Raw genomic sequence first — 24,443 nt, forward strand, 5'->3', positions numbered from 1 at the left:
GTACAAACCGATCATCACAGGTCCAGTCGTCGATACTAGATGATTTGTTTACAATTATTTTGCTATTTTTATTTTATTCAGTGATTTCGGGTGGAATATTGGAAGTGATGCCATATTTGCACTCATTTTGACGATTTGTCATTGAGAGCCTTATGAAGGATTTATGCTGCAGCCCAACATGTTTGGATTGACACTGCAATGGAGTGGTCTTTTTCATTCATGTTGGTTGCCACTATAAGTGCTTACAACCCCCTATGATTAATGTTGGTTTTTATATGAAAATTTTTCTAGCATCCATAACTTTATGTTTCTTTTTCATATTTCTTGTTCTTCGCTATTGCTCGGATTTGGCTCAATTAATCCTTCCGACGTTTGTGTCAAATTGAGATTGGCATATTATTACTGTTACGCAGGTAATAATTGAGAATATCTACTCGCCATTTCCAACCGTCACCCCCTCCGGCGGCGACTATATGTACTTTCGATTTGAATCCCCGGCATTCTTTGATTGCGGCGATCGCTCTCCTCCTCGTGGCAGAATCCTCCTTCCTCACGAAAGTCTACGGCGGCCATCCCGAGCGTGTCTCACCGGTACCTCTTTCTCCTCCTCCTATCGGAACTCTCTTTCTTTAGGCGTTGGGGATGATCTGGGGTTGGGGTTCGAGAAACGGTGCGAAGTTGCAATTTTGGTAGTGGATCGATGGCTCGATGGATCGATTTGTTTTGCATCCGTGCGTGATCGAAGCTAGGTTTTCCATGAGCACGAATGGTTCTTCTTGAGGAGCGTGAGCGCTCGATTGGGGAAGGACAAGCGGGCGTCTCGCAGCGCCGGATGGGGCCGATCGAAGGCAACCCAGGGAACCAGGGACACGCACCGCCGCGTCATAGGCTCGAGCCAAAGCTTCTGCTATGAAGTGCGCTCTTCTTCTGAATCTGACGAGAGCGATTGGCCGATGGAGGAATACCCGACTCCCAAGGCACGGGCCGAAGCATCATCCATGCAAGAGAAATGTGGTAATGGTTGAGGAGGAGGAGAAGAGCCCAGTGGCACTACATCAAACACCCTCGCGGCCCGGTGTTGGAGACAGCAGACCAGCAAAATAAGGGAGGAGGATGGGAAAGGTAGGACTCCTACAAGCTCCAATTATCCCCAAGCTGAAGTAAATGACGATTGCTACCGATTTCCTTTTGAGGAGAAGAAAGGAGACCTCACGGGCACTGCATAAATCATCCCAATCGCTCGTCGACGCCACCCATCGACAAGTTGACAGTAGTAGCATCTAAGGAGGAGGAGGAGGAGGAGACCTCGGTGGCACTGCATCTCCTCCTCGGAAGATTCGGTAGCAGGAGCAACTCCTTGAGGAGGAAGAGGAAGAGGCCTTGGTGTCACTGCATCTCCTCCTTGGATGATACTGCTGTCAACTTGTTGATGGGTGGCGTCGACTGAGGTTTCCTTTTCTCCTTAAAAGGAAATCATAAATCGAAAGGTTGGAAATTTAGATATATGCATCCTGTCGAGAATGGAATGGAAAATCATATAACATAAACTGTGTTCAGAATGCAAGATACACATCTTACACAACAATTCCAGGTTCATAGTTGTTTCATCCAACTATAGAAAGACCTAACTTGCAGGAACACTAGTGTCGGTAGACATTTTCTTTACATCGGACAGACAACAATCTCATACATTCTTGTTCCTGGATGAAAAGTTGATGTTCAATGCCACACTTTGTTCTACAAGGGGTGATAAGCTGAAAGGTTCCACAGCAGCAAGCTTATAAATCCAGCATGCGCCCTCGGATTATTGCCTCGGCTTTCCTTACCTGCTTCACAGGCCCAATGATGAAAACCTACATAGAAAACATACAGGCTCGGTGTATAGTTGCAAAACTAAGCCAATCATTCAAAGTTATGATGAATGTAGATGCTGACTCTTCCTATCCTTGTTTCACTGATTTCTGCGGAGCCAAAAGGTCCTTGCAGATTCAAAATGGCCTTTACCTTGTCGGGAGGGCCCTTTGCGCCACCAGTAATAATTTCCGCACTGCAAAAGAGGAAACAAATTAACACGTCAAGCAGAATATATCATCTATGGAGAAGCATCGGGGACATTTGTATTAGAATGTACAAAAGAAAGCATACTGGCAAGATTCTTTCACGGACTGGATAGAGGCTCCCTTTCTCCCAATAACTCGCCCCATTTTCCCGGGAGGAACATTCAGGATGGACAGTATCTCCTCCTCAGGAACATAACCTTCCGCAACTATGTCATCTAGATAAGATGGCAGCACCCAAAATGACAACTCCCAAGTTAATACGTGTTTTGTTGTCCATAACTAAAAGACAGCCAGACCGGATCGACCAAGAAAACTTAAAACAGTATGAGATACCGATGGTAAAGACCTGGAAGAGGGGGTAGGGATGGCCAATCTGCAAAGTCATTGTCGTTGATGCAAAAACACCTACAGTAAAGTGAGCTACGAAGTGCAAGGTGCCACAAGGATTTCTTATTCAGTCTCTCCATCATTGAATGATAAATACTTAGGAGAAAGCGAACATCATCAGCAGCTGCCCGGATCATCATTTCAGACATTGGTCTGTAAGTCCAAAACTCAGGATCCTGAAAGGGCGGTGGAATGAAATGTCAGAAACACTTACTCACTTCCCACAAGAAGAAACATGAGTCATACGAGCTCCTTTTCAAAATCAAAGGACCACAGAATCGAACAACCACAGAGCTTCAAACTCATAAAACAGTTGCATCTTAGACTAACCTGTCTTAGCAGGACACGCACTTCCTCCTTTTCAAGATAGGATATTCCTGCATGAGGATGTTAGGGAATATTAAACCATATGAAAGGCGCAAAGAGAAACTGAAATCTGGTGAGGACTGGTCAATAAGAATTTAAAGGGATTACAAATTTATCTGACTTCTACCAAATGTATCCATGAAAATGCCAAAAGAAACTGGTAGAGAAGTTTATCATGGAAAATGAGAAGATACTATGAAAATTTTACCACAGTATCGAGGATCTGCGAGAAGCCCAACAAAAGAAATATGATCATTAAGCGATGGCTTCCTTCCTTCTTCCTCCTCTATCAAAGAATATGCAATCTACAAGGACGATAGCACCGATAATGTCATTGTCTCAAGAACTCTTCCATTCGCGTAATCATGTTCACATTTTCCTTTGCCAGCATCAAAAAGCAACTGCTGAATCAACTTATCGTCTGTGCCGTTAAGGGAAAGTTCTTTTTTTTCATAATGGCACTTGAAACTACAAGAAACTATACAGCCAAGCTAGAGTGGTGCATCGTAAATAAAGTTATATGGTGATGCACTTTCTCTTTGACAAGACAAAGAGGAAAACAATACCATTTACCTGGGTATCAAATACATTGTTCAGTTTTATGCCATATTGAAAATGTAAAGCCTGCATGCAGGTGGTAAATATTAGACAAACTTAATATGTAGTGAATAATATGAATGACCAAGAAGAACAATGAAAGCAACTAAATTGTGTGGAGACCTCACTATCCCGTTTGCAGTCATGAATTACTTTCATAATGTTAGTGGATTCAAGTGCAGGCTTACAGGCTTGGATAAGTAACTCCCCACCCTCTATAGCATCAACAAGGTATACGGCATTGGGAAGTGCAAGCTGAAAAAAACACAGGAAGATGGTAAGTAAATATAAACAACTAGAAAGATGATCGACGTGAGAAGACATTAACTGCATTATATTCAGGGTCAACTTCATGGAAAGAATTATAATAAAGGCATCATAATAAATATCAAGCATCCACAACATCCTTTTCACTTTCAACTATAAGATGTAAAGATGACTAATCGTGAAAAGATTATTGCTACAAATGTCTATCATCCAATAAAGCTCGGCCTTCCAAACTCATCTTACAATTCATTTTTAAAAGCAGCGAGATGGTAAGAAAATATAAACAACTCAAGGGATGATCAATGCGAGAAGACTTTTAACTGCACTATTCAGGGTCAATTGCATGGAAAGAATTGTAACAAATGCATCATCATAAATATCAAGCACCCACAACATCCATTTCACTTTTTGCGTAATCAGAGCTAAAGATGACTAATCATGAAAAATATTACTATAAATGTCTATTATCCAATAAAGTCGAACCTTCCAAATTCATCATATGGTTCCCTTTCAAAGCATGTATTAATGGGTAAGAGCTCAATGCGTTAGAAATTATTTGCATGTTTGGGAAAGTGGAGATTCTTGTGAGGAACATACATGGCACAATCTAATCAATTCTAGAAAGATAACTAATTAACTAAAACATGAAATAAGAGCTTGAATAAGCATAACTGAAAATATGAGAAAGAATCCATTCAAATGAGGTTCTTCATGGTCAAGAAATAACCAAAAAAAGGTAACTAACTCACCTGCATTACACATAAAGCTCCATGTCGACAGAGGTCGATTCCCTCACAATCAAATCCGATGACCACCTGCCTATCCACCGGAGGATCAATAAATTCAGGTGGCAATTGGGAAGCATGGGTGACAATATGGATAGGGACCACTGGAAACTCAGATTTACTGTCTGAAGGACATAATAAGAATACTAGCGATTATTTGTAGGAAACTCTGGATGGTCAAAGTTATAGAAACCATTAATATAATGAGAAATAGCATAAAATAAGGAATGACAGATGATATGGAATATATATACACATATTGCGTTTAACGGAACAGAAACTGGATAAAATAATGAACACCTGGTACAGGTTAAAGTGACAAAATATTCTACCAGTAAAAGAAGTTTTGATCCTTCTTGAGTTATGAAAGATCATATTTAGTTAAAAATTGTTAGTTATTTATTAATATAAATTTGTTTTCAAATTGTCCATAACAAATTCAAGAAATTGTAAATAAAAGGTTAATGAAGCTACATGTTTACAATATATGTTTTTGCATGGAACTTATAATGCCCTCTATATCCATTATCATGTTTACAACATATGTTTATCCAAGTTCTCATAGCAAAATCTGCCAGATCCAGAGTTCCCAATCTTACATTTTGACAACATGTGAACCAAGAATTCAGCAAAACTAAATGTACTAAGATCGCTGTGATAATTAGATGGCTAACCTCTTTCTTTTACATTAATACAACATAAACATGACTTTCTTGTCATAGAAAAGCCATATTCGAGGGCTAACGCTTTTCCTTGCAAAGTTTCTTACAATAACAGTTAATCTTAAAATATTGTTTCTAGCAAAGGTCTTGATAATATAGTGCCACGTATTCTTATGGTTCCAGCATTCACAAAAGATAATTTAGTTATCTCACACGGGAAGCCCACAAGTATGCATGGCATATGAAATATGTAAGTGGTGAAGCAAGCAAGCACACAAGGAAAATCTAAAAGTTGAGACAAACAGAGGATTGAAACAAGTTAATAACAGTTGTTAAATAAGTTTCTTTTATCTTGTTCCTTTTGAGTCAACCATTTTAGCTCATTGCTGTATTACAGCAAAAATCACATTGATGTCAACTTCCAATGCAGGTACTTTCAATCAATAAAATGAAAGGTAGTGCAGATGTGTTCAGGTTTCTACTTTGGTCCTGTTGAAAATGTCAAATTTCACCTTCAAACTATTCTCTCTCTACTCATATCCACAATAAAACCAACTACCATAGATGAGTCTTTACCACAATGATGCTGATCATTAAAGGCAAACCTAGCATCACTGCAGATGTCATTTCAATTTCTTTAATGCGAAATGAAATTTCCATCAACAGTTCCAGTAAAAAAACCCTATCAACAATCGCAAATTTCCCGGTCTACCTATGTCAAATCTACAACAGGATACGCATACATACGTCAAAAAGTAAACTTTCGTAAAAATTACTCATATATAATGATCAAAATCTCCAATTTATGAAACCCCAGGGCATATAGCGTAAGAAAGGAGGCATCGAACAACTGAACAGACCATGGATTCAGAATTAGGATCCTGAAAGATGAAAACTAAGCGAAAACCCAAAGACACAAGTAGAAAATACGAGACAACGACGATCAGAACAACTCAAATAGAGAACAAGAGAAATCAATAGCACAAAAGAGCAGCGCAAAATGCGATAAGCAAGTCGCAGGAACGATCAGAGGAACGAGGAGAGTGAGCCTGAAGAACCTGGATCGATCGGGAGAGGAACTTTAGCCAGGTTAAGGAGAGGATCGGAAGCCATCGCGATCACCGCGAGGGTTTCGAGAAAGATAGGAGGAGAAGCGTTGTCGATCTTAAAAGGGAAACGGATTCACGCCGCGGCTTGCAGTCGGAAGCGGACGCCTTCGTGGGATGCGTCGGTCCGCTTAGAAAGAGGTGGGTACCACAGCATATAGTTATTGGATATGCGCCACCTCGGCACCCTGCGCCTCGCGCACCGGATCTCCGTATACCAACGGATTCGGCTCATCTCGCACACAGCTCCGAAATATGATGTCGATGCTCCATTAATGGATCATTTGAATCCGAATCCGATCAGATTATTTCCAGCACAGTTCGGAGCAATTGGATGGCGCCACGTCTGCACTCTGGGCCTTGCACACCGGGATCTCCATAAACCAACGGATTCGGGTCGAGTCTCGTATGCAGCTCCGAAATGGATTATCTCAATCCGATTCCGGCAAGCTCATCTTGGGGTCATTTGGCGTCAATTAAACGCACATTATGATGTGTCAACTACGTTAGAAGATTAAGTGTCAATTTGACTTATGGTTTAAGACATTAACGTAGTTATTGACCAAAATTATTAGGATTTGTTGACTTATCGGTGTGGCTCGATCAAATCACCCTTCGATTTGGATCTCTTAGGTCTCTCTCTCTCTCTCTCTCTAAAAGGAGCGATCAAGCGGAAGCCCCCAAGAATTGCCAAGAAAGTAGAGGGAAAAGCTCAAAAGGAAGAAGGGAGGGAGGGAGGGAGAGAGAGAGGGAGAGAGGGATGTGGGAATCGATATGCTTGACGCTCATGGCGACGGCGGGGAACAACATCGGCAAGGTCCTCCAGAAGAAGGGCACCGTCATCCTCCCTCCCCTCTCCTTCAAGCTCAAGGTTTCGATTCTTCATTCCCCTTATATTCGCCTCGTCTGCAAACCCTACAATCGAATCCAGTTTTCGGTGCAATGTTATTCCCATAATGTCATGCTTCTTGAATTGAGTATAGATTGGTTTGACGTTTGTATCTTTGGGGAATCCCTTCGGGATCGGAAGTGCAAGTCCTCCGATTTGTTTGACCTTCTTTACGTTTTTTTCTTTCCCCAACCCGCGGGTGGCAGGAGATGCCGTTAGAGTTTCTTGGATTGTGTGTTTTATCTCTGGCTATGTTGATCTTTTGTGCGATAGCTCGCCGGAAATGATTGTTCGTTTGGTCGCTCAATATCCCCGATTGATCTGCAAACCTTGCAACCGAATCCTGTTTTCGGTGACATTTTTTTCCCATCATGTCGCAAGCGATCAAGAAACATCTTGGATTCTTGAATTGATTAGAGGTTGGTTTGACGTTCGTGCCTTTGGGGAACCCTTTCGGGGATCGGAAATGCAAGTCCTCCCATCCGTTTGAGCTTCTTTCCGTTTCATTCTCTTCCCAAACCGCAGGTCTTAGGAGACGCGGTTAGGGTTTGTTGGATCGGAAATGATGCTTATGTTTCGTTTCTCAATAATGATCTTCGTCGGTCATTCAAGATGGGTGGCCGCTCCCCGATGCTTCTTGATGACGGTTTCGGGGTTTAGAATCGTTGATAGATCTGTTTCTTTGATGGATCTTGATGCGTATCTTTTGATTTGCACAATATTGTTCGTAAGACATGAGGTCTCACAATCAACCTTGAGATGAATGGTGCCACTCAAATGTTTTTGTTCAAATTTCAGCTATTCCCTCCAATAATCTCTTTTCAAGTCTGCTTTGGGATGTCTTAAGAGGCCCTCATCTAATTCTTGTAGAGATAAGCATGATAGGTTTCTTGTCTGGATTCGGTTGATATGTTATGAACATGTAAGTTTCTTGACAAGATTTTCTTCTTATACCCTATCCATGAAGCATTTCTTCTGTGCCACTTTTTTTCCTTTTCTAAAGCAAGTGACATATTTCACATAATAAATTTCATCTTTGCATATTCACATTGTTATAGGAGTTTGCTCTATCATTTTATACTCTTCTGTCTTGCACTCCAGGATACATTAATTTGCTCATGTTTGTTTTCCTGTCATTTGAATTTTAACATTTAGATTTGCATTTTTTTGGTATGTTATTCAGCAGATAGAGTTTTTGTTTATAAAATGCAAAGTATAAACAAGTATGACCTGAATTGCTTTCTCTTTTTGTTTTTAGGTGATCAGCGCATATATTTCAAACAAATTGTGGGTTGTAGGATTTCTTATGGATATATCTGGGGCTATTTTGATGCTGAGGGCATTATCTCAAGCTCCGGTGAGTTGATTTATGCATCAAGTTTCCATCTTTCAATCAATCTCTATAAAATGGATTAAACTTTATTTCTGTATTATCTGATTCTTATATGTCATGTCTGTTTGTTTCCCCTTTTTCTTGATCTTATTTTTGATTGACATGTACGTTTAAGCTAGCACTTATGCATTTAAAAAAAAGTGAATGAGCACCTAAATATAGCAATTCCAGATAGCATCTTAGCCTAGTGCCCTAATGTAGAGGCCACAATCTGCCCCATCCATTGTGCATATTGTTTGCGATCTATGGTATGACACTCATTTATTTAATGTTTAATGTGCTTTATGTGCACCACAATGTGATCAAACAAGTGTTCCTCGATTTTTTTTTCTTATTTTTGACAGTATTTTGGAAATGACATCTTTTATTTGTTTTGTTAATGAAATTTGTTGGTTCTTCACTCTCATGTTAACTAATTTGTGACTTAGTTCAATTTCTCTGCTTGCATGAAATAATTTGATAGTTTTATTCTGATGACCATTAATTGGGCCAGTAGATATATTTGTAGGATAGATTTCAAGAGGTTGGATCCCTTTTTTTTCGGAGGTTGTAAAAGTATATGTAAGAGAAAAGGTTGGGTTGGCGCATGTTCTTCCTAACAGTGAGGTCTGTGGAGGGTTGATGTATGTAGCCTTGGTCTTAAAGCTTCAACATGAAAGGTGTTTCCATGATCAGAGGGCTGCTCACCCAGGTTACAAGGAAGGAATCTTAACACCCGTAGTTTAGAAGGCTGTTGTGGATGTCCGCTTTATTAGACATACATTTGATTGTCAAAATGAAAATGAATCTCACTGCAAATGTTACTGCACAAAGCCATGTTTTTATCTTCCTGCACATATTAGTAGAATATTGTTGACATTCATTTTGCAGGTTTCTGTAATACAACCAGTTTCTGGCTGTGGGCTTGCTATACTTTGTGTTTTCTCTCATTTTTATCTCAAAGAAGTGATGAATGCTCTTGACTGGGTGGGGATTGCATTGGCTGGCGCTGGCACAATAGGTAATGGAAGTTGATAAGAATCCTCATATTGGTTTGTTATTATTCTATAACAATAATGACAACAAGTTGTTAGTTAGTTATTTATTCTATCTTCTCATAAACGCTTAATATGAGTTTCTTAAGATGCCATTTCTTTCCTTCTAAAATTTGTAGAATAGTTAAAGGGCGCCAATTTAGAAACTTGTAATACATTAAGATTAAACCTTCCAGATAAATTTCCTCCCTGAAAAGTCAGTGCTAATCATAGCCTAAGTCTTTCAGAATTCAGTGTGTATCATTCATAACATCACTTGATTTATTGTGCGCAAAAATAATTGGGTCTTATTTTACTATACAATTTATTTTTTGAAGCCTTTAGCAGAAACAGCAAATTATATTTAATATTTTCTGAAATAATAATGTATACAGTTTCTGGTTAGATCCATATATTTATCTATATGTAGGTTTTCCTTTGTGGTAAACCATGTAATTTTTGTATGTTGTGTTTCATGATTCACATCATTTTCCAAGTCTTATTTGAAAGCAGTATTTTACGGTCTTGAATAGCTTTTTCCAATATATAGGACCTTCAGTAGAGATCACCAAGTGCCTACTAATTATACTGTTATGGCAAAAGATGATTCCAGTATAAGTTGTTGGATTTGTCTGTATTATTGTTGCAGGAGTTGGCTTTGGAGGGGAGGAGCAAAATGGTTCAATAGTCTCTCTTGTCCACTTACCTTTGATGGGCTTCTCGGTTGCCTTGTTGTTTGTAGGTATCATGCTCTGTACACCACCGTTCAGCATTTCTAGAAAAAGATTTGTCCTTCTTATAAATAGTGAGGATATCTTAGTTTCTTTGTGTGCGACGGGACTCCCTATAACTAGTGTTTATTGATCCAGTGGGTGGTGATTGGGACCATTGGGTGTCACTGCCTTATGTTTATGTTCTTATGATTTCAATCATTGCATGTTTTTGTGCACTAACACTCTTTGCAACCTTGATTTGCTGCTCGTGTTTATGATCTATGGCAAACACTAATGGTCATGGAATTCTATACAAATGGTAGTTTGTGGACCTTCCATGCGGAAACCCTCTCGCCCCTTTCTCCTTATCTGAAGACGGATTTAATGTACATTTTGTGATCTATTTTTTGAAACTGTTTCTTCTGTCTTATGGCATTATAGTATTGTTTTAATAAATACTTCTTGACATCACATCTTTTATCTGGTGTCATGGTTGCTTAGGCCTAGCAATTGGATGTGAAAAGAGTTGACAAGTAATTGTAGTTGCAATTCACACAGTCTCAGAATAGATATACGGCCATATGCTGTAGGCATCTTTATCACTGTAGCTATGTTTGTCGTTGCACTACAAGAGATTAAATGTGAAAGTCAAGGTATTATTTTTTTGTTCTTTATTGGGGACAGGATTTGTCTCATTAGTTAGTCTTTATGCTCATGCTTCAGTATAATACTTCGAGTGAATAAAATTAGAATGAATGTAGTGCTTTTGTTGTCGTGGGTATCGAAATTTATTCAAATAACCCTTGATGGTTCGCATGGCAATTCAGGCTCTTCTGGATACATGGCTGCGCATTTACAAGAGGCGAAGGCAAGATCAAGAACTGGTAAATTCTCTTATGCCCTTCTGCTACTGAAGTAAGCACTGTTTTTAGTTCCTGCTCTTTTTCTTTACCTTCCTTCCTATTTGTTTTTGTATCAATTTGATCGTTGTGACATCTAATGTAATCATCTTAAATACAGATGCATTCTGAAGTCATAGAGGAAATAATATTTGGCTTGGAATCAGGCATTTTATTTGGGTGATGTTCCTTTAACCTTTTACATCCTGCAATTGGTTTAATTTTGATGCATTTTAATTTTTTTTCCTTTTATGTTACATGAATATAATCCACAGAAAATTTTGCTTTAGACAGGAAGAAAGTTATTACTTGTTTATACAAAATATGCAATTTCCATTGCCAGAAGCGTCAGTGCATTGGTTGTCCTCTTGCATTCTTTGTCATTTCAGTTCTTAAAGTATTGGGACCACCTGTCCGTCTTGAATTCCATGCATGTTCTTGAATACTGTTTCTATATTATGTTCTTGAACATTCTGTTAAGGACATAAGTTCAGTATATTCCAGCTCGATATATGGAGAGGAATGTGTAAATATATGTGTCCCATCCAAACTCATAGTGTCATTCCAAATTATACTGTTAAATTTGAGTTATTTTTAATTATTGAGCCTCATGTAACAATTGGTATAACTTAGCTTTGAGATTGCAATTAGCAAATACTAAAACCATGCTGGTAATTTACAGGATGGCATCTGTTATATCAAAGATGGGCTTTGTATTTTCAGAGCAGGGCTTCTCAAAGATCATGGTACCTATATGCATTTCCATCAGCATCTGCTGCAGTGCTACTGGATTTGTTTATCAGGTAATTTCATTAAATGCTTTCAGCTACATCAGTTTGTTTCAATTCTTTATTAGTTTTTATCAATATGGGCCAAATTAATCACTTGTTATACGGCTAGCTGTCCCATCAAGTTGAAACAATTTCACTTGAGTTATATGGACTGACGACATTAAAGATGAATATTTGTTGGGAAAAATTTTTTGGGCATCAACTATTTTCTCTCAACTTCATATCATGGACCGCTGATGAGGCTCTTACAATCCAGTGATGTGGGTCAAAGTTGTTTCTACTTTCTACAAAGGGTGTGACAGAATAGATCCCTGATTTTACAAGTGCTTTACTTTTCTGATACCCATTAGCTTGTAGATTTTGCACACTTCTAAAAAGAAGATAACTGGTCAATCTTTTGTGTTGCACTATCCATTTGGCATATTGAAAGTCAAACTAATCTCCACACTGACATGAAACTTATTTATATAGTTCAACTGATTGCAGTCTAATATATATGGATTCTGACAGACCCGAGGCCTGAAGCATGGAAGGGCTATTGTGGTATCCACATGTGCAGCTGTGGCATCAATTGTTACTGGTGTTCTGGCTGGTATGCTTGCTCTGGGCGAACACATGCCTACTTCTCCTGTTGCCCGTGTCACTCTCTTGCTTGGATGGTAACGTCACTAACTGTAGATGAATTTTGTTTGATGAAGTGTCGTTCTTTGATTGAGATACTTTGTTCTTTCTGTTGGAGGGGGTTTCAATATATGTTCTCTAACTGTTTGCAGGCTCTTCATTATTCTTGGGGTAATTCTCCTTGTTAGTTCAACCCGATTGATGGCACTTCTACCTAGGCCTATCCGGCGCCATCTGAGAAGCAACCTTGAGAAAAATCAGAATCTCAGACGGTCGGGTTCGGTACGTGCCAAGGATCCTAGCCCAAGTGCAGTAATTCAAGCATCCACGCTGCATCATCTGGTAACTTCTCCGGCAAAAGAGAAGGCGTAACAGTCATGAAACTAGTTAAGAAGAACACATCGATGACTGTTTCTTACTTCTCGGGCAGCGGTCGGCTTGATTTTAAATGCAGCATTGAGCTTGTAAGCTTCGCTGCAATTCCCTACCAGGGATGTAGTCTAATGGGCTGTGTTGTTTACTTACTGGTCTTCATATTGTATTTTTCATTTGTTTTGTATGCCCCTGTTATCTAGATCACCATTTTTGCACTGGTCTTGTATGCCATTTTTCATGTGTGATTTTACTAAAATCTACTAAGATTTTACTATAATTGAACTGTTCTTTTTTCAATTCAGACTATCCTGCTTGGCTTCGAAGAAGGCTTTTTGCAAAATGGGAAGAAGAAGATAAGTTCTCTACTAATAATTCCTCATCTCAAAATGTTATCTTTATTTCTCTCAAATAGTCTGTCTCAAGCAGGGAGATGGAGACCAAACTCGGTCTTTCCAGCCGCAAACAAAAAAAAAAGAACTCAATTTTCCAATGCTAAAAGAATTCTTTGTAATCCATTTGCATTGAAATTTACAGGAACAAATAATGTTGTACGTCAGATTCCTGCACGGACAACTTCCTTTGATGGTAATGCAAAAGAATTCAATAACCAACTCTGCTTCACCTTCGCCAACAATAACTAACAAAAGAATTCAATTCAATTCTGCTTCCTAAGGGGTTCTTATTCTTGGACCAGTTTACGTGGGCCACCAAGCAATCACCTCACCTCTAGGGTTTGGGAAGAGTCAGCGAGACTATGGGCGGGGTGGGAATGCCCATGTACTGAAGCCTGGGGGACAGCCTGAGCCTGGGGCTCGGTCGCGGCGACGGAATCGGGACCGGGACCTTGTTCGCAGCGGGCGAAGCGACCACCCTGGGCGACAGGTTCACTTGCTCGAGCGCCTTGGATTGGAGATCCGCCGGGTAGTCCCGGACGCAGCCGATGCGAGCCCCCGCGCCGGTGGTCCATCTGCACGACAGCCGCCTCCCGAGGTCGAACGCCATTGCTGCCTTCTCCCTGCTTGCGTCGCTTTGCTCCTTTGGTTCCTTAGGTTCTTCGTTCTCGATTTCGTCTTCGCTCTTAGCCTTCTCCTCCACCGCAGCAACAACCGCTTCGACTGCGACCTCAACATCGTCATCCTTCTTGTGTGCAGGGAACTCATCGTCATCGACGGAGCACTTCTGAGAAGCAAAAGGCACGAGTGGGTTGGTTAAATGCCCCAGGTATGAATGATTAGGTATCACGCAAACGATTAGATCTGCTCTGAAATGGTGCACGGTTCGTATGGTTGGAGCCCTCTTCGGTGTTCATAAGATGCAACATCGGGGAAGAAGATGGATTTACCTTGACATTGGTGAGGTCTACATGGTTGTCCCCAAGGAAACTAATGAACTCCCTAAAATTATCTTCTGTCGGGAGGTAGTGTCCGCTGTACGGCCATATAGCCTGAGGCAATCATCAAATTGTACCAAGAGTTTTACATCAGCCTCAACTTTGGCTCCATCTCAACATAGGTGGTCTGCAATTAGGCAAATCATACCTCGATTCTGCCTTCTTTGGCGACCAGCCTTCCTGCAGCTGTCGTAGCTCCCCCAGCTAAAAAGCTCGAGTGTTGGAATGTGCCTTTGTTCTTCTGTTCATCCACAAAAGTTTGCTTTAGGAGGCTGAGCTCATAAGTATGAACAGTTAGTTCCAAGCATGGATATGATGTGCACCTTCCCCACATACAGTGCTCTTGATGTGCTGAGCACAAAGATCCACTTGCAACCTTCAGTGGTGTTCACCGGCATTCCACTTTGTTTGTAGACGAGCTTCCCATTCTCCACGATGACTTCGTATGCTTCCCTCTCTTTCTGCAGGGTGGTGAACACAGTACAATGTATGGTCAGATACACCTTCGCATCACTCCACCAGATAAGGTCGGGCTGGAGTGATCGAACAAGGAGAGCTTACCGGACCAAGATAGCTGATGCACTGCTTTTGAAGCTTGCTTCTTGGGCACCTCTCCAGATTTACTTCTCTTCCGTCTCCGACGTCCAACCTTCACATTCGACCAAAGGAAGGAACAGGTGAGCATTTCTCACTGAAAGACTTGTGTCATTTTCTGTGCTTACCAGTAGAAAAATGGTTGTGTGCTTTCACTTCCAGACCAGACATCATAATACAAATGCAAGTTGTGCCCATAGCGATGCCGGGGATCAATCTGCACGGTGCCTGGTTGTGGATTAGATTACCATAAAGCCATCTCTCTGTGCTACCAAGGAAGAGGATACTCACGGCTTCTAACCAATGTTGCAGTGCTAGCTTCTGAGCCTTTTCATCTTTGGAGAGGCCCTTACCGACCTGAGAAAAATGGATGCACACACACATCATATTGATTGGATATACATTGGAACAATTATAGAGCTTATGCGTCATGACATATCAATCCGATCGATTACCCTGGCTGCTCTTCTTTTCGCTCTTGCCCATTTAGAGACTGCAGGTTCTGGCTTCTCGACGTCGAAGAACAAGATGGAACTACGCTTGAGAGATGCGAAATCCAGTGCCTTCCACCTGCAAAAGGGGATTGTTTTTCTTTTTGAGGTAAAACGAGAACAGAGATCTTCGTCTAGTTTTTGACTTGTGCCAGGTGAAGTTGGAGACGCACCAGAGTTCCTCCACCACCACCGCACAATCTGCTAGGTTTCTTCTGGTTCGGTAGCTCTTGTAGACCTTCTGCAGCTTGGTTGCTGCAGCGTCAAGCTCGCTCGAAGGCCGAGGGGAAGAGAGCTCGACGAGCTGTTGCGGGAGCTTCACATGGGGCACCGCAAAGTTCATCGGCACCTTGAGACAAGATGGCTGCAACGTAACATCATCATCATCTGCGGCTTGTTCTCCGATGGGAACGGATGCGTCGAGCTTTGGTGTCTCAGGTTCCCAGTTCCTGAAGCTTAATGATCTCTCCGTCACGGCGTCATCGCACGCACCAGAGACCATCCTGTTCGACGAATTGCTCCTTCCGAAACTGAGTGATCTCAAGATCCTATTGGCCTTCTTTTCACCGAGGCTAATGGATCCGGCTGCAGCAAACCAATTCCACAAGGGCACGGAGAAGGATAAGCCCATGGAAGTGCTGCCCCTGTTAGATTACAAAGGTCCAACCACAAGAACCATGTCACGGAGCAGTAAAGCCAGCATCATCGCATCTCCGACAAATAGATCAGTAGATGGAAGAGGCAGAAGAAAAGAGGGAGCGGAACAAGCTTAGTTCAACGTACCTAGCGGATCACAGAAGGAACCCGACTGCTCGGATGAGAAGAAAGCTGAGAAGGTATTGGTGTTGCACGCCTCTTACTCGCCATTTATATATGCATAAAAGAAACTCACCATTGTTTATTGTAATCTGAGACGCAGGTAAGGAGGACGATGCCACTGAGCAGTGCTCCCTTCCTGGAATGAGCTCTGTGAAAACTCAACTTTCCATCTCCTTCAAAGGAGAGAGAGAGAGAGCACAGCTTTTTTGAAGCCTGTGTTGGATTAAATTATGGCTGCTGCATGACTAACCATCCCCACTACCCAACTTGCTTAGATTTTATATGACCATTTGAGAGATGCGCTGTTGGATTTGTTTTGCTTTCAAGTACGGTATCACCCACTTGAGACTCACTTTCTCCTTTATGTGTGTGTGTATATATGGTTTGCTCTTAAAATCTCTTAAGAAGCATTACAAGGATATATAAGATTATATGAAGCTGACTATTTAAATTGTCTGCTGGCAGGGATTGACCATTGACTTTTTAGTGTCCACAGGAGGTAGGCGTTTCTTCCTTGCCAAAGAAAAGGATGATTTCAGCTCCAAGCATACGTAATCAGATAAGTCCTTTTGACTATATATATATATAGTATACAGCATGAGTATATGTATAATAAGAACTCATGCATTCACATGCCTTTGCTAGCATTAAAGGAGCTCATCAACTGGATTCAATGAACTAATTTCAACTGGGCAGCTGCCCCCCTTGACTTTGAAGAGGTCTTAAGTTACTCCCACAGTACAGAAATGGTACCATATCTTCTTGAATAATACTGCAGTGATCTTTTATAATTTCCAACCAAAATATTAATTGTTTATTCATTATTAAAAATATTTAAATTATTTATTGTACAATGAAAGAGAAGAATTCTTTACTTTTTTTTGTGGTTACTGTCTCATTCATTCCCTTCTACATGTCTCCTCTTTGCTTCTTCCATCTTTTATAACATTATAAAAACCACATTTATGATATTGGTTTAATTTACTGGAAATCAATTGAACCTATGGTTTGACTAGTTAATTATATACAGGAGAGCAAACAAGAAGCCAACCTATCTTCTCAATAGGAGAACAAAAAGCTCATGTGTCTGTGGGACATGGAACGGAGGTTCCTTGAAGCTTCACGGCTGCGAGCTCTCTCGTCAAAGAACAGCAGATCTCTCTCGGGAAAACAACAGAGTAAGACAAACAGGGAGTTGAAGACCGAGAAAAAGATTCAACACTGGATTACATATTATATTATGTGGATTGCTCGGTTCTGCACATGCAAGCATCCAAGAATCGAAAGAGCATTGCCACTCTTACTGTCTTTTTGACCCATATGCGGAGCTTGAATGCAGAGTCTGCGACCGGTGAGCTCGCTCGCGAGCTTTCAGCGGCGGAAAGGAGAAGTTGACACGTAGCGTGGTCAAATACCATGTCTTCTTCGGACTGCAATCCTGTGAGTACGTGTTGCCGCCTCTCATTTTTAGGATTGTTTGGGTTCATTCCGCTGCTTCCCAGAAAAACCAATGGCATTGTGCGTGTGGGGTGAAGGAGACGGGGGCAGTTGGTAGCTTTCCCCGCTGTTTCTTCTCCTTCGGTTCCGAGAAGGTCGACTGTGCAGCAGGAGTTTTCATATCCGGGGAAGGAGGAGGGCGGAAAGGATCCCCCGTCCTCCACGTTACTTCTTCAAGATCCGTGCACCAATTGCACGACTCTTAAAGCAGAGATGTCGATGGTCTCCTCCCAGGTAAGCGTGACGGAAATCCTTCCGCGTCCCCTTTTAAGATACGTGCATGGGCACACCGCATTCTGTCCTTCATGCTGCGTCGGTTGCACGAATTTTAAAGCAGAGATGTCGAAGGTCCTCCCCTTGAGGGATGTAGCCATGAAGGATCATGATGAACGAGCCCTTGACAATCGTTCTTTAGGAGTCGTGCAGACGTAACATCACACTTAGGTGTGCAGCGTTACTCGCACGATTTCTAAAGCAGAGATGTCGGAAGGCCTACCCCCGGCAACGGATGGATGGAAAAGGTAACGGAAGTCCTTCACGCTCCTCCTTTGAGATCCGTGCAGTAGCACACACGTCCAGTCATTATAAATCCGTGCAGGGGGGACCCGATATAAATGTCGATGGTCTTCCGACGTGGGATGCGAATGTGAAAGATCTTAGTAACTTTCCTGCTTTACGATCCGTGCAGACGCACACCGCACTTCGCTATGCCGTGTAGCTCGCACGATGTCTGAAGCGGACACGTCGAAGGTCTTCCGACGACGTTCTTGCTCCAAGATCCGTGCTGGGTGATGGCACCTTGTCAAACCTCTGCACGATTTCTAAAGCAGAGATGTCGAAGGTCTTCCACCCGCGTTAACGTAGAAGGATCCAAGTAAGCAAGTCCTTCACGTTTTCGCTTTATGATCCGCGTAGAGGCGCACCGCACTGATGCGGTCAGTTGCACGATTTCCAAAGCAGAGATGCTGAATAGCAAGTCCTTCACGTTTTCGCTTTATGATCCGTGCAGAGGCACACGGCACTGATGCTGTCACTCGCGCACGTTTCCAAGCAGAGATGGTGAAGAGCAAGTCCTACACGTTTTCGCTTTATGATCCGTGCAGAGCCACACCGCACAGATACTGCCACTCGCACGGTTTACAAAGCAGAGATGCTGAAGAGCAAGTCCTTCACGTTTTCGCTTTATGATCCGTGCAAAGGCACACCGCACTGATGCTGTCACTCGCACGGTTTTCAAAGCAGAGATGCTGAAGAGCAAGTCCTTCATGTTTTTGCCTTATGATCCGTGCAGAGGCACACCGCACTGATGCTCACTCGCACGGTTTCGAAAGCAGATGCTGAAAGCAAGTCCTTCACGTTTTTGCCTTATGATCCGTGCAGAGGCGCAGCGGCACTGATGCTGTCACTTGCACGGTTTCCGAAGCAGACATGCTGAAGAGCTAGTCCTCCACGTTTTCGCTTTATGATTCGTGCCAGAGGCGCACCGGCACAGATGCTGTCACTCGCACGATTTCCAAAGCAGATACGCTGAACGTCTCCCGACAACGGAAGTAAACAGGACGGAACCCGGAAGAGAAGTGCTTCACCGGGTTCCTGCTTTAACATCCGTGCAGGGGCCATCGCACTTCGTCAAAGGCCATGCACGATTTCTGAAGCAGAGATGCCAAGCTTCTGTGGACTGGGATCTGATTACAGTTTATCTATATTTCCATGACTCGATTCATCTGCAGGTATCATCAAAACATGCAAACGTTCACGGCATTGTGCTCATCTTCCACCTCCACGCAAGGAAAGAAACAGATGTTCCTTAAACTAAGCTCATCCGCTGCATAAAGCTAAGGGTCAAAAGAAGAGAGAGAGAGAGGAGGAAAACGATACCCCATATCACTTTTTGGCAACCTTATTCCTGGCTGCTCGAACAGATTTAGAAGACAAAGCGGCAGAGCAGGAGGCGGCAGATCCGGCGAACGCCTTCTCGTTCTTATCTTGGGTAAATGCCATGTTCATCTCTTCCAGAATCTCATTGTATCTGTTCTTTCGCTCTTCAGTGTTGATGTGCTCCACTATGGATAGCCCCGACAGATCATCTCCCAGGAACCTGTCGATTACCTTGGAGCACCGAGGGAAGAAATGCATCCCAAGTTGCACTGGACAGTAACGTTCACACAGATCATTTACAAAATACAGAGTATCATGCTATCGACATGCGCTAAGAAGGTGGCTCATCTAAATGCCTAAGTTTCTAGATTGAATGACACTGCTTAAAAATTCAAGATGATGTCTGAGCAAAAGTCGCAACTCGAAATATTGTTTAGGTCACTGACGCTTACGTATTGAGTTTGAGTCATATGCAGTGTTTCAAAAAAAGCTGCCACTGTGCATGTCTTTCATGTCACTACTGGAGTTGTGCAGCATGTTTCCAATATAAGAAAACTGAAAGAGTTGAGCAGTATATTTCCGATCTAAGAATCTATGTAAGTTAGCTGCTAAAACTCTCATCCAAAACTAAGTATCCAACACCTGCAAAATTACATAACTTGGTTGATTTTTTTACCGAATAAGGGGGTCGCAAATAATTGACAACATCTTGTACGGGGCAGAAAAGGACAGCTGATAGCATTTTGTTGGCCCACAAACGGGTTATGAAAGCTGGGATGGGATGTCGATATTTTTGTCGACAGTGAAATAGTAACACGATCGATGGATTAGTTAAGCAAGAAGCAATTCAGAAATTCACTATGTGCTTAAAGTCAGTAATTGGAGAGATATGGGGTAGCATGTTGAAGTTTTGTCAGGTGACGAGCGATAAAAAGACTCGAATCAAAATCCGAGAAGATTTGTTAAGAACTGCAGTAGAAATCAGAATTACTTCTTTTGCAGCACTTTTGATTGAAAGGAATAGGAGGTTGTTTGGAAAGGAACTTAGCAAGGAAGATTGTCTCATGGTTTCTACCAAAAAACTGATATTGATATAACTGATCCAGTGGATGCTTGGATAGTGTTCAATGTATGCAGCTGTCTCCTGCTGGTCTAAACAAGTGGGTTTTGTATCTTAAATGAGTTTTTGAGAAAGAGATAATTACTTGCCCAGAAAAAGTACCTGTCTTTGTTAGAGCTTCCATCCGCGAGAAGTCCTTTTCTGTCATTTTAAAAGATGCTTTTACCACATCCTCGGCTGACCTCTTGTTTCCAGAAACGAGATTTGTCAAGCAACTTGACTTGAATCTTAGTGTGCCATCCACATTAGCATTGTTCATGGCAGCTTTTGCTTCCGTCGGAAATAAACTCTCTGCTAGCCAAACTGCATTAAGAAGAGGAAAGACAGCTGACCCCCCTCTCAAAATATTTCAAGAAAACGGCAAAGGAAAATACTTTCTACACCGGTAAAATTACCTCTGCTTTCGAGGTACAATAACCTCTCTTGCAGATTATCACTGATCATCTCGACTGGAACTGAAGTTACTTCCATGAATGAATCTCTCATTTCAGCTTGTTCTAGCATCTCGATGCATAGTCGTTCCCTCGGGGAAGGTTCGCCTTGTTCGGTTGACCTATAATAGTCTGTAGATCTGGTAAGCCTCTTGGAGATTTGAAGAGCTGTCCTTCCATCCGATGTGTGGTCAAAAGGGCGAGCTCCCATCGTCAGCAAGGACATTATGATTTCAGGTTCTTTACGCATTGCAGCAATGTGGAGCACCGTGTAATGTCTGTGGTCTCTGCCATTAACGTCCGCAAGCCCAAGACTCAGAAGCTCTTTTGTAATTTTAGAATCACAATAAGCGACCGCATAATGTAGAGCCTTTGCATTGTCAAGAGTGGTACCTCCCTCCTCCAGAAGCAATTTGACTAATTCGATATCATCTGAATCGAGAGCACCATATACGCTCTTCACATGCTTTTCAGGGAATTCAAGGTTCTCTTGTCCATCCAATCCGAAGTTTGACCGGGACTGCTTAATCTGCTCGACAATATCTGGGGGCAACTTTTTATTTAGGGCTACATAATCGATATCGGACTGGACAACCATCCCGATGCATTTCGTAAGTAATCTCTGACACAGCTTATTGTTCAAATTTGCAACCAATAGAATCATCAGAATGTCATCTGTTGCTACCTTCTGAAGAATATTGAGGAGCTGCCGCTGCAATGAATGATTTCTTATGTTATACATCCTTTCAAGAAAGTAGAGGATTTGGCAACAAAAAAAAAAAGCATAAACTTGATTGTTGCTGAAAATGAGACGATCAAACAACAATTCATGATGACATGCCTTACAAAATTGCTGGAAATTGGAAAATATGTCAAGGATGCATCACCAGAATATAGAAGGGAAGGTGCCTACTCTCTTTAATGGAAAATCCCAAAGTTATTGCTTCTAAATGTCCGATGAAAAGAACTTATGATAGATGTGCTCAGCAGTTTTATATCTGCTGAGGATTTCTCGTTGTTATCTGCAAAAATAGGTTGTTGGGTACACCGATTATATCAGAGAAGGAAGCAGGGATTCATAGTTGGAACTCCTCATAATAATCAAAAGAATTTTTATCGCACAATTTGAAGACCAGGAGTGGATAGATCTACAGATTGACAATGCTAGAACACCAACAAGAACATTGAATCAAAATTCAATCTCGAGCAAAATGTCGATAACAAAATTCCACTACAATATTCTGAAAGTCTTGCACTTTACTTCAAAGAACAGGATGAATCTGTTCAATTTGTTTTTAGTTCACAAGTATTCAGTACAGCTGAACAGCCTACTAAGTAAAATCATGAAATTAGGGATTAATTTGTATTTGACACATCGGAATCTACTTCAGGAATTCAAGGATGGTGTGTAGCACTGGACAATCAATCAAGCAACCGATAGAAGCCACCAGATGCCACAAGGAATACTGTAGTAGAGAAGCGAATCAAGCCATTATCTACATCTCTAAAAGCAATCGATCCATTGCTTACCTGAAAGAGGCTAACGAGCTCGTTGATCTCGAAGGTGGAGGCAGCATGGAGGACCTGGAGCATGAAATGAACGGCAGGCCAGCAGGCCTCGTGGCGGCAGCAGCCCTCGTCAACGCACTCAGCCACGCCCCGAGGCAGCTCCTCCAGCCGGCCGGTGTAGACGTACTGGAGCACCGCCTCCAGTGCCTCACACCCGACCTCGAAGCCGTTCACCATCTCGCCGAGCTCGAGCGCCGCCGCCCCGCCCGCGAACTTGTCACGGAAGAAGGGGCTTCGGGCCGCAAGGAGGCAGCGGTGGACAGGCACCACCCGCGGGGGCTCGCCGCCCGAGGATCGGACGGTGATGCGGGCGTCGGAGCAGAAGGAGAGGCCGGGGGAGCGGAGGAGGAATCCGAGCTGCTCCGACAGGCGGCTGAGCGCGGCCACCTCAGCGGCCGCCACGGTTTGCCCTGCTACCGCCACTGCGACTGCTACGGGGTGGCACAGGCTGCTGCTCGTCGCGTCGGAGTCGGAGAAGGGTTGGCTCGCCTCCATGGCCAAGCGGGGCTTCCGAGTTCCCACCTCCCGACCGACCGACTCAGCGAGTCCACTGTACTCTCTCTCTCTCTCTCTCTCTCTATATATATATATCTTGTCTTACGCGGAGTTGCAAATTGGGGTCACTGCTTGCGTGGCGGTATATGAATGGTGGGGCGGCGGTTTAATGGCATAATATGACGCTTTGGGTCGTTACGCGATGAGACGCAGTAAACCGTCCCATCGCCTCCTTATCTTAATTATTCGTCACAATTCGACTCGAGAATAAAATTAAATCCAAATTAATGATATTATAACTAATTAATTATTATAAATTATTTTAAATTTTCTCTTCCTTCCTTCCTTCCAAGCTGTTGTCCTCTCATCTCCGACGACGCCTGCTTCGACTCAGTCAATGGCCCTCAGAGAAGAGAAACAGAAGGTCTAAAGGCAGCGATCGGTTGGAAATGCCGATAGCTTTCAAGCGGCATTCTTCTTGAGTCAGACTCAGTCAACCCGGGGTTTGCTTCCGCCGACAGCTTCGGCCACGCACAGATCCAAAGCATCAGTTCATGTGTCACCTCCGAGCGGTCAGACTCAGCCAAGGAAACAACCGTCGGCTGCTTTCCGTCGATGCCGGTCAGTGCGTGCGAAGTTGCCAGGAGAGGGATTGCTGTCTTCCATCAATCATCTATCTGGTAACGAGCACATATTCTGCGAATGAAGAACTAAAAAAAAACAGAGTCTTTTTTTTTGCTTTTTTGTTAGAAAAGTAAGAGATGAGTTTAATATAAGAAGATGGATGGGATCGAATTAGGGTTCTATGTGGCATTTGTTTTTTCAAAAGCTAAATGGTGATGATAGATATGAATCTTCTCATTGTTTTTATTTCTTTGTAAAAAAGAGATTAAGATGTATAATATAAAGATTTTATGATCTTTATTATCAATAGTTAAATTTTTAATAAAATTTTTGAACGATTTTTTTAGAAAAATATTAAGTATTTCTCAAACAGTACTCTCTATTTTGGGTTTTCTTTAATAGTATATATATTTGAAAAAAATCCTAAATTGTTCTCAATTTTTTTGCCTATTATAATATTTTGGACACAATAAAAAAATACTTAAACATATTATAAATAAGTTAGATAGAATTATACTATGATTCAAATAGGTATTTATAATAGTTTTAAGATTAATATTACCTAGATAGAAATAAAAAAATTAGTTTGTTATGGTGTTTCGATCATCACA

The 24,443-nt window shown here is 42.0% G+C and overlaps 4 protein-coding genes and 1 long non-coding RNA gene across 9 annotated transcripts; 2 read left to right on the forward strand and 3 right to left on the reverse strand.

The window, feature by feature from the left end:
• Positions 1 to 1,514: 1,514 nt before the first annotated feature.
• On the reverse strand, positions 1,515 to 6,342 carry LOC135618743 (uncharacterized). 2 transcript variants are annotated; one of them, XM_065119925.1, is made up of 10 exons: positions 6,183 to 6,342; positions 4,427 to 4,587; positions 3,534 to 3,665; positions 3,387 to 3,437; positions 3,022 to 3,118; positions 2,778 to 2,824; positions 2,407 to 2,623; positions 2,146 to 2,275; positions 2,005 to 2,047; positions 1,515 to 1,853 (listed from the first exon to the last, which is right to left on the reverse strand). In XM_065119925.1, exons 1-10 carry the CDS (start codon positions 6,235 to 6,237, stop codon positions 1,779 to 1,781), a joined length of 1,008 nt encoding a protein of 335 aa, XP_064975997.1. In that variant the 5' UTR covers positions 6,238 to 6,342; the 3' UTR covers positions 1,515 to 1,778. The 2 variants fall into 2 exon arrangements, with proteins under 2 accessions (XP_064975997.1, XP_064975996.1); XM_065119924.1 differs by having other exon boundaries at positions 1,936 to 2,047.
• Positions 6,343 to 6,868: 526 nt separating this feature from the next.
• On the forward strand, positions 6,869 to 13,221 carry LOC135618746 (probable magnesium transporter NIPA9). The gene is made up of 9 exons (XM_065119927.1): positions 6,869 to 7,101; positions 8,378 to 8,476; positions 9,383 to 9,512; positions 10,175 to 10,263; positions 11,066 to 11,122; positions 11,259 to 11,317; positions 11,820 to 11,940; positions 12,439 to 12,587; positions 12,702 to 13,221. The coding sequence occupies exons 1-9, from the start codon at positions 6,991 to 6,993 to the stop codon at positions 12,919 to 12,921; spliced, it is 1,035 nt and encodes a 344-aa protein (XP_064975999.1). The 5' UTR covers positions 6,869 to 6,990; the 3' UTR covers positions 12,922 to 13,221.
• Positions 13,222 to 13,296: 75 nt separating this feature from the next.
• LOC135618745 (IQ domain-containing protein IQM1-like) lies at positions 13,297 to 16,030 on the reverse strand. Its single transcript, XM_065119926.1, has 9 exons — positions 15,573 to 16,030; positions 15,364 to 15,478; positions 15,200 to 15,265; positions 15,037 to 15,125; positions 14,876 to 14,963; positions 14,638 to 14,775; positions 14,463 to 14,555; positions 14,267 to 14,368; positions 13,297 to 14,103 (listed from the first exon to the last, which is right to left on the reverse strand). The coding sequence occupies exons 1-9, from the start codon at positions 16,028 to 16,030 to the stop codon at positions 13,651 to 13,653; spliced, it is 1,602 nt and encodes a 533-aa protein (XP_064975998.1). The 3' UTR covers positions 13,297 to 13,650.
• LOC135618747 (uncharacterized) lies at positions 13,776 to 20,167 on the forward strand. 4 transcript variants are annotated; one of them, XR_010489124.1, is made up of 8 exons: positions 13,776 to 13,914; positions 14,076 to 14,145; positions 14,782 to 14,991; positions 15,071 to 16,235; positions 16,319 to 16,544; positions 16,684 to 16,967; positions 17,249 to 17,662; positions 17,754 to 20,167. It is a non-coding gene; the product is annotated as an uncharacterized LOC135618747 (long non-coding RNA). The 4 variants fall into 4 exon arrangements; XR_010489126.1 differs by lacking the exon at positions 17,754 to 20,167 and having other exon boundaries at positions 15,071 to 15,508; positions 15,661 to 16,235; positions 17,249 to 17,654; XR_010489127.1 differs by lacking the exon at positions 17,754 to 20,167 and having other exon boundaries at positions 14,076 to 14,698; positions 17,249 to 17,654.
• NPR1E (BTB/POZ domain and ankyrin repeat-containing protein NPR1) lies at positions 19,402 to 23,277 on the reverse strand. The gene is made up of 4 exons (XM_009413957.3): positions 22,675 to 23,277; positions 21,109 to 21,856; positions 20,816 to 21,016; positions 19,402 to 19,862 (listed from the first exon to the last, which is right to left on the reverse strand). The coding sequence occupies exons 1-4, from the start codon at positions 23,206 to 23,208 to the stop codon at positions 19,600 to 19,602; spliced, it is 1,746 nt and encodes a 581-aa protein (XP_009412232.2). The 5' UTR covers positions 23,209 to 23,277; the 3' UTR covers positions 19,402 to 19,599.
• Between the last annotated feature and the right edge of the window lie 1,166 nt (positions 23,278 to 24,443).

This window comes from Musa acuminata, chromosome BXJ2-8, assembly GCF_036884655.1.
Source record: "Musa acuminata AAA Group cultivar baxijiao chromosome BXJ2-8, Cavendish_Baxijiao_AAA, whole genome shotgun sequence".
Classification (NCBI taxonomy): Eukaryota; Viridiplantae; Streptophyta; class Magnoliopsida; order Zingiberales; family Musaceae; genus Musa; species Musa acuminata.

Coding starts and splice junctions, on each gene's coding strand:
- NPR1E (XM_009413957.3), bottom strand. CDS start 23,208: ATGGAGGCGAGCCAACCCTTCTCCGACTCCGACGCGACGAGCAGCAGC. Junction 21,857..22,674: donor AGCTCGTTAGCCTCTTTCAG/GTAAGCAATGGA, acceptor CATTCATTGCAG/CGGCAGCTCCTCAATATTCT. Junction 19,863..20,815: donor GGAAGCTCTAACAAAGACAG/GTACTTTTTCTG, acceptor GTTACTGTCCAG/TGCAACTTGGGATGCATTTC.
- LOC135618743 (XM_065119924.1), bottom strand. CDS start 6,237: ATGGCTTCCGATCCTCTCCTTAACCTGGCTAAAGTTCCTCTCCCGATC. Junction 3,666..4,426: donor GAGCTTTATGTGTAATGCAG/GTGAGTTAGTTA, acceptor TGTTTTTTTCAG/CTTGCACTTCCCAATGCCGT. Junction 1,854..1,935: donor GTGAAACAAGGATAGGAAGA/GTCAGCATCTAC, acceptor TTTTCTATGTAG/GTTTTCATCATTGGGCCTGT.
- LOC135618746 (XM_065119927.1), top strand. CDS start 6,991: ATGTGGGAATCGATATGCTTGACGCTCATGGCGACGGCGGGGAACAAC. Junction 8,477..9,382: donor GGGCATTATCTCAAGCTCCG/GTGAGTTGATTT, acceptor TTCATTTTGCAG/GTTTCTGTAATACAACCAGT. Junction 12,588..12,701: donor GTCACTCTCTTGCTTGGATG/GTAACGTCACTA, acceptor AACTGTTTGCAG/GCTCTTCATTATTCTTGGGG.
- LOC135618745 (XM_065119926.1), bottom strand. CDS start 16,030: ATGGGCTTATCCTTCTCCGTGCCCTTGTGGAATTGGTTTGCTGCAGCC. Junction 15,266..15,363: donor CGAAAAGAAGAGCAGCCAGG/GTAATCGATCGG, acceptor CATTTTTCTCAG/GTCGGTAAGGGCCTCTCCAA. Junction 14,556..14,637: donor GAGCACTGTATGTGGGGAAG/GTGCACATCATA, acceptor GTGGATGAACAG/AAGAACAAAGGCACATTCCA.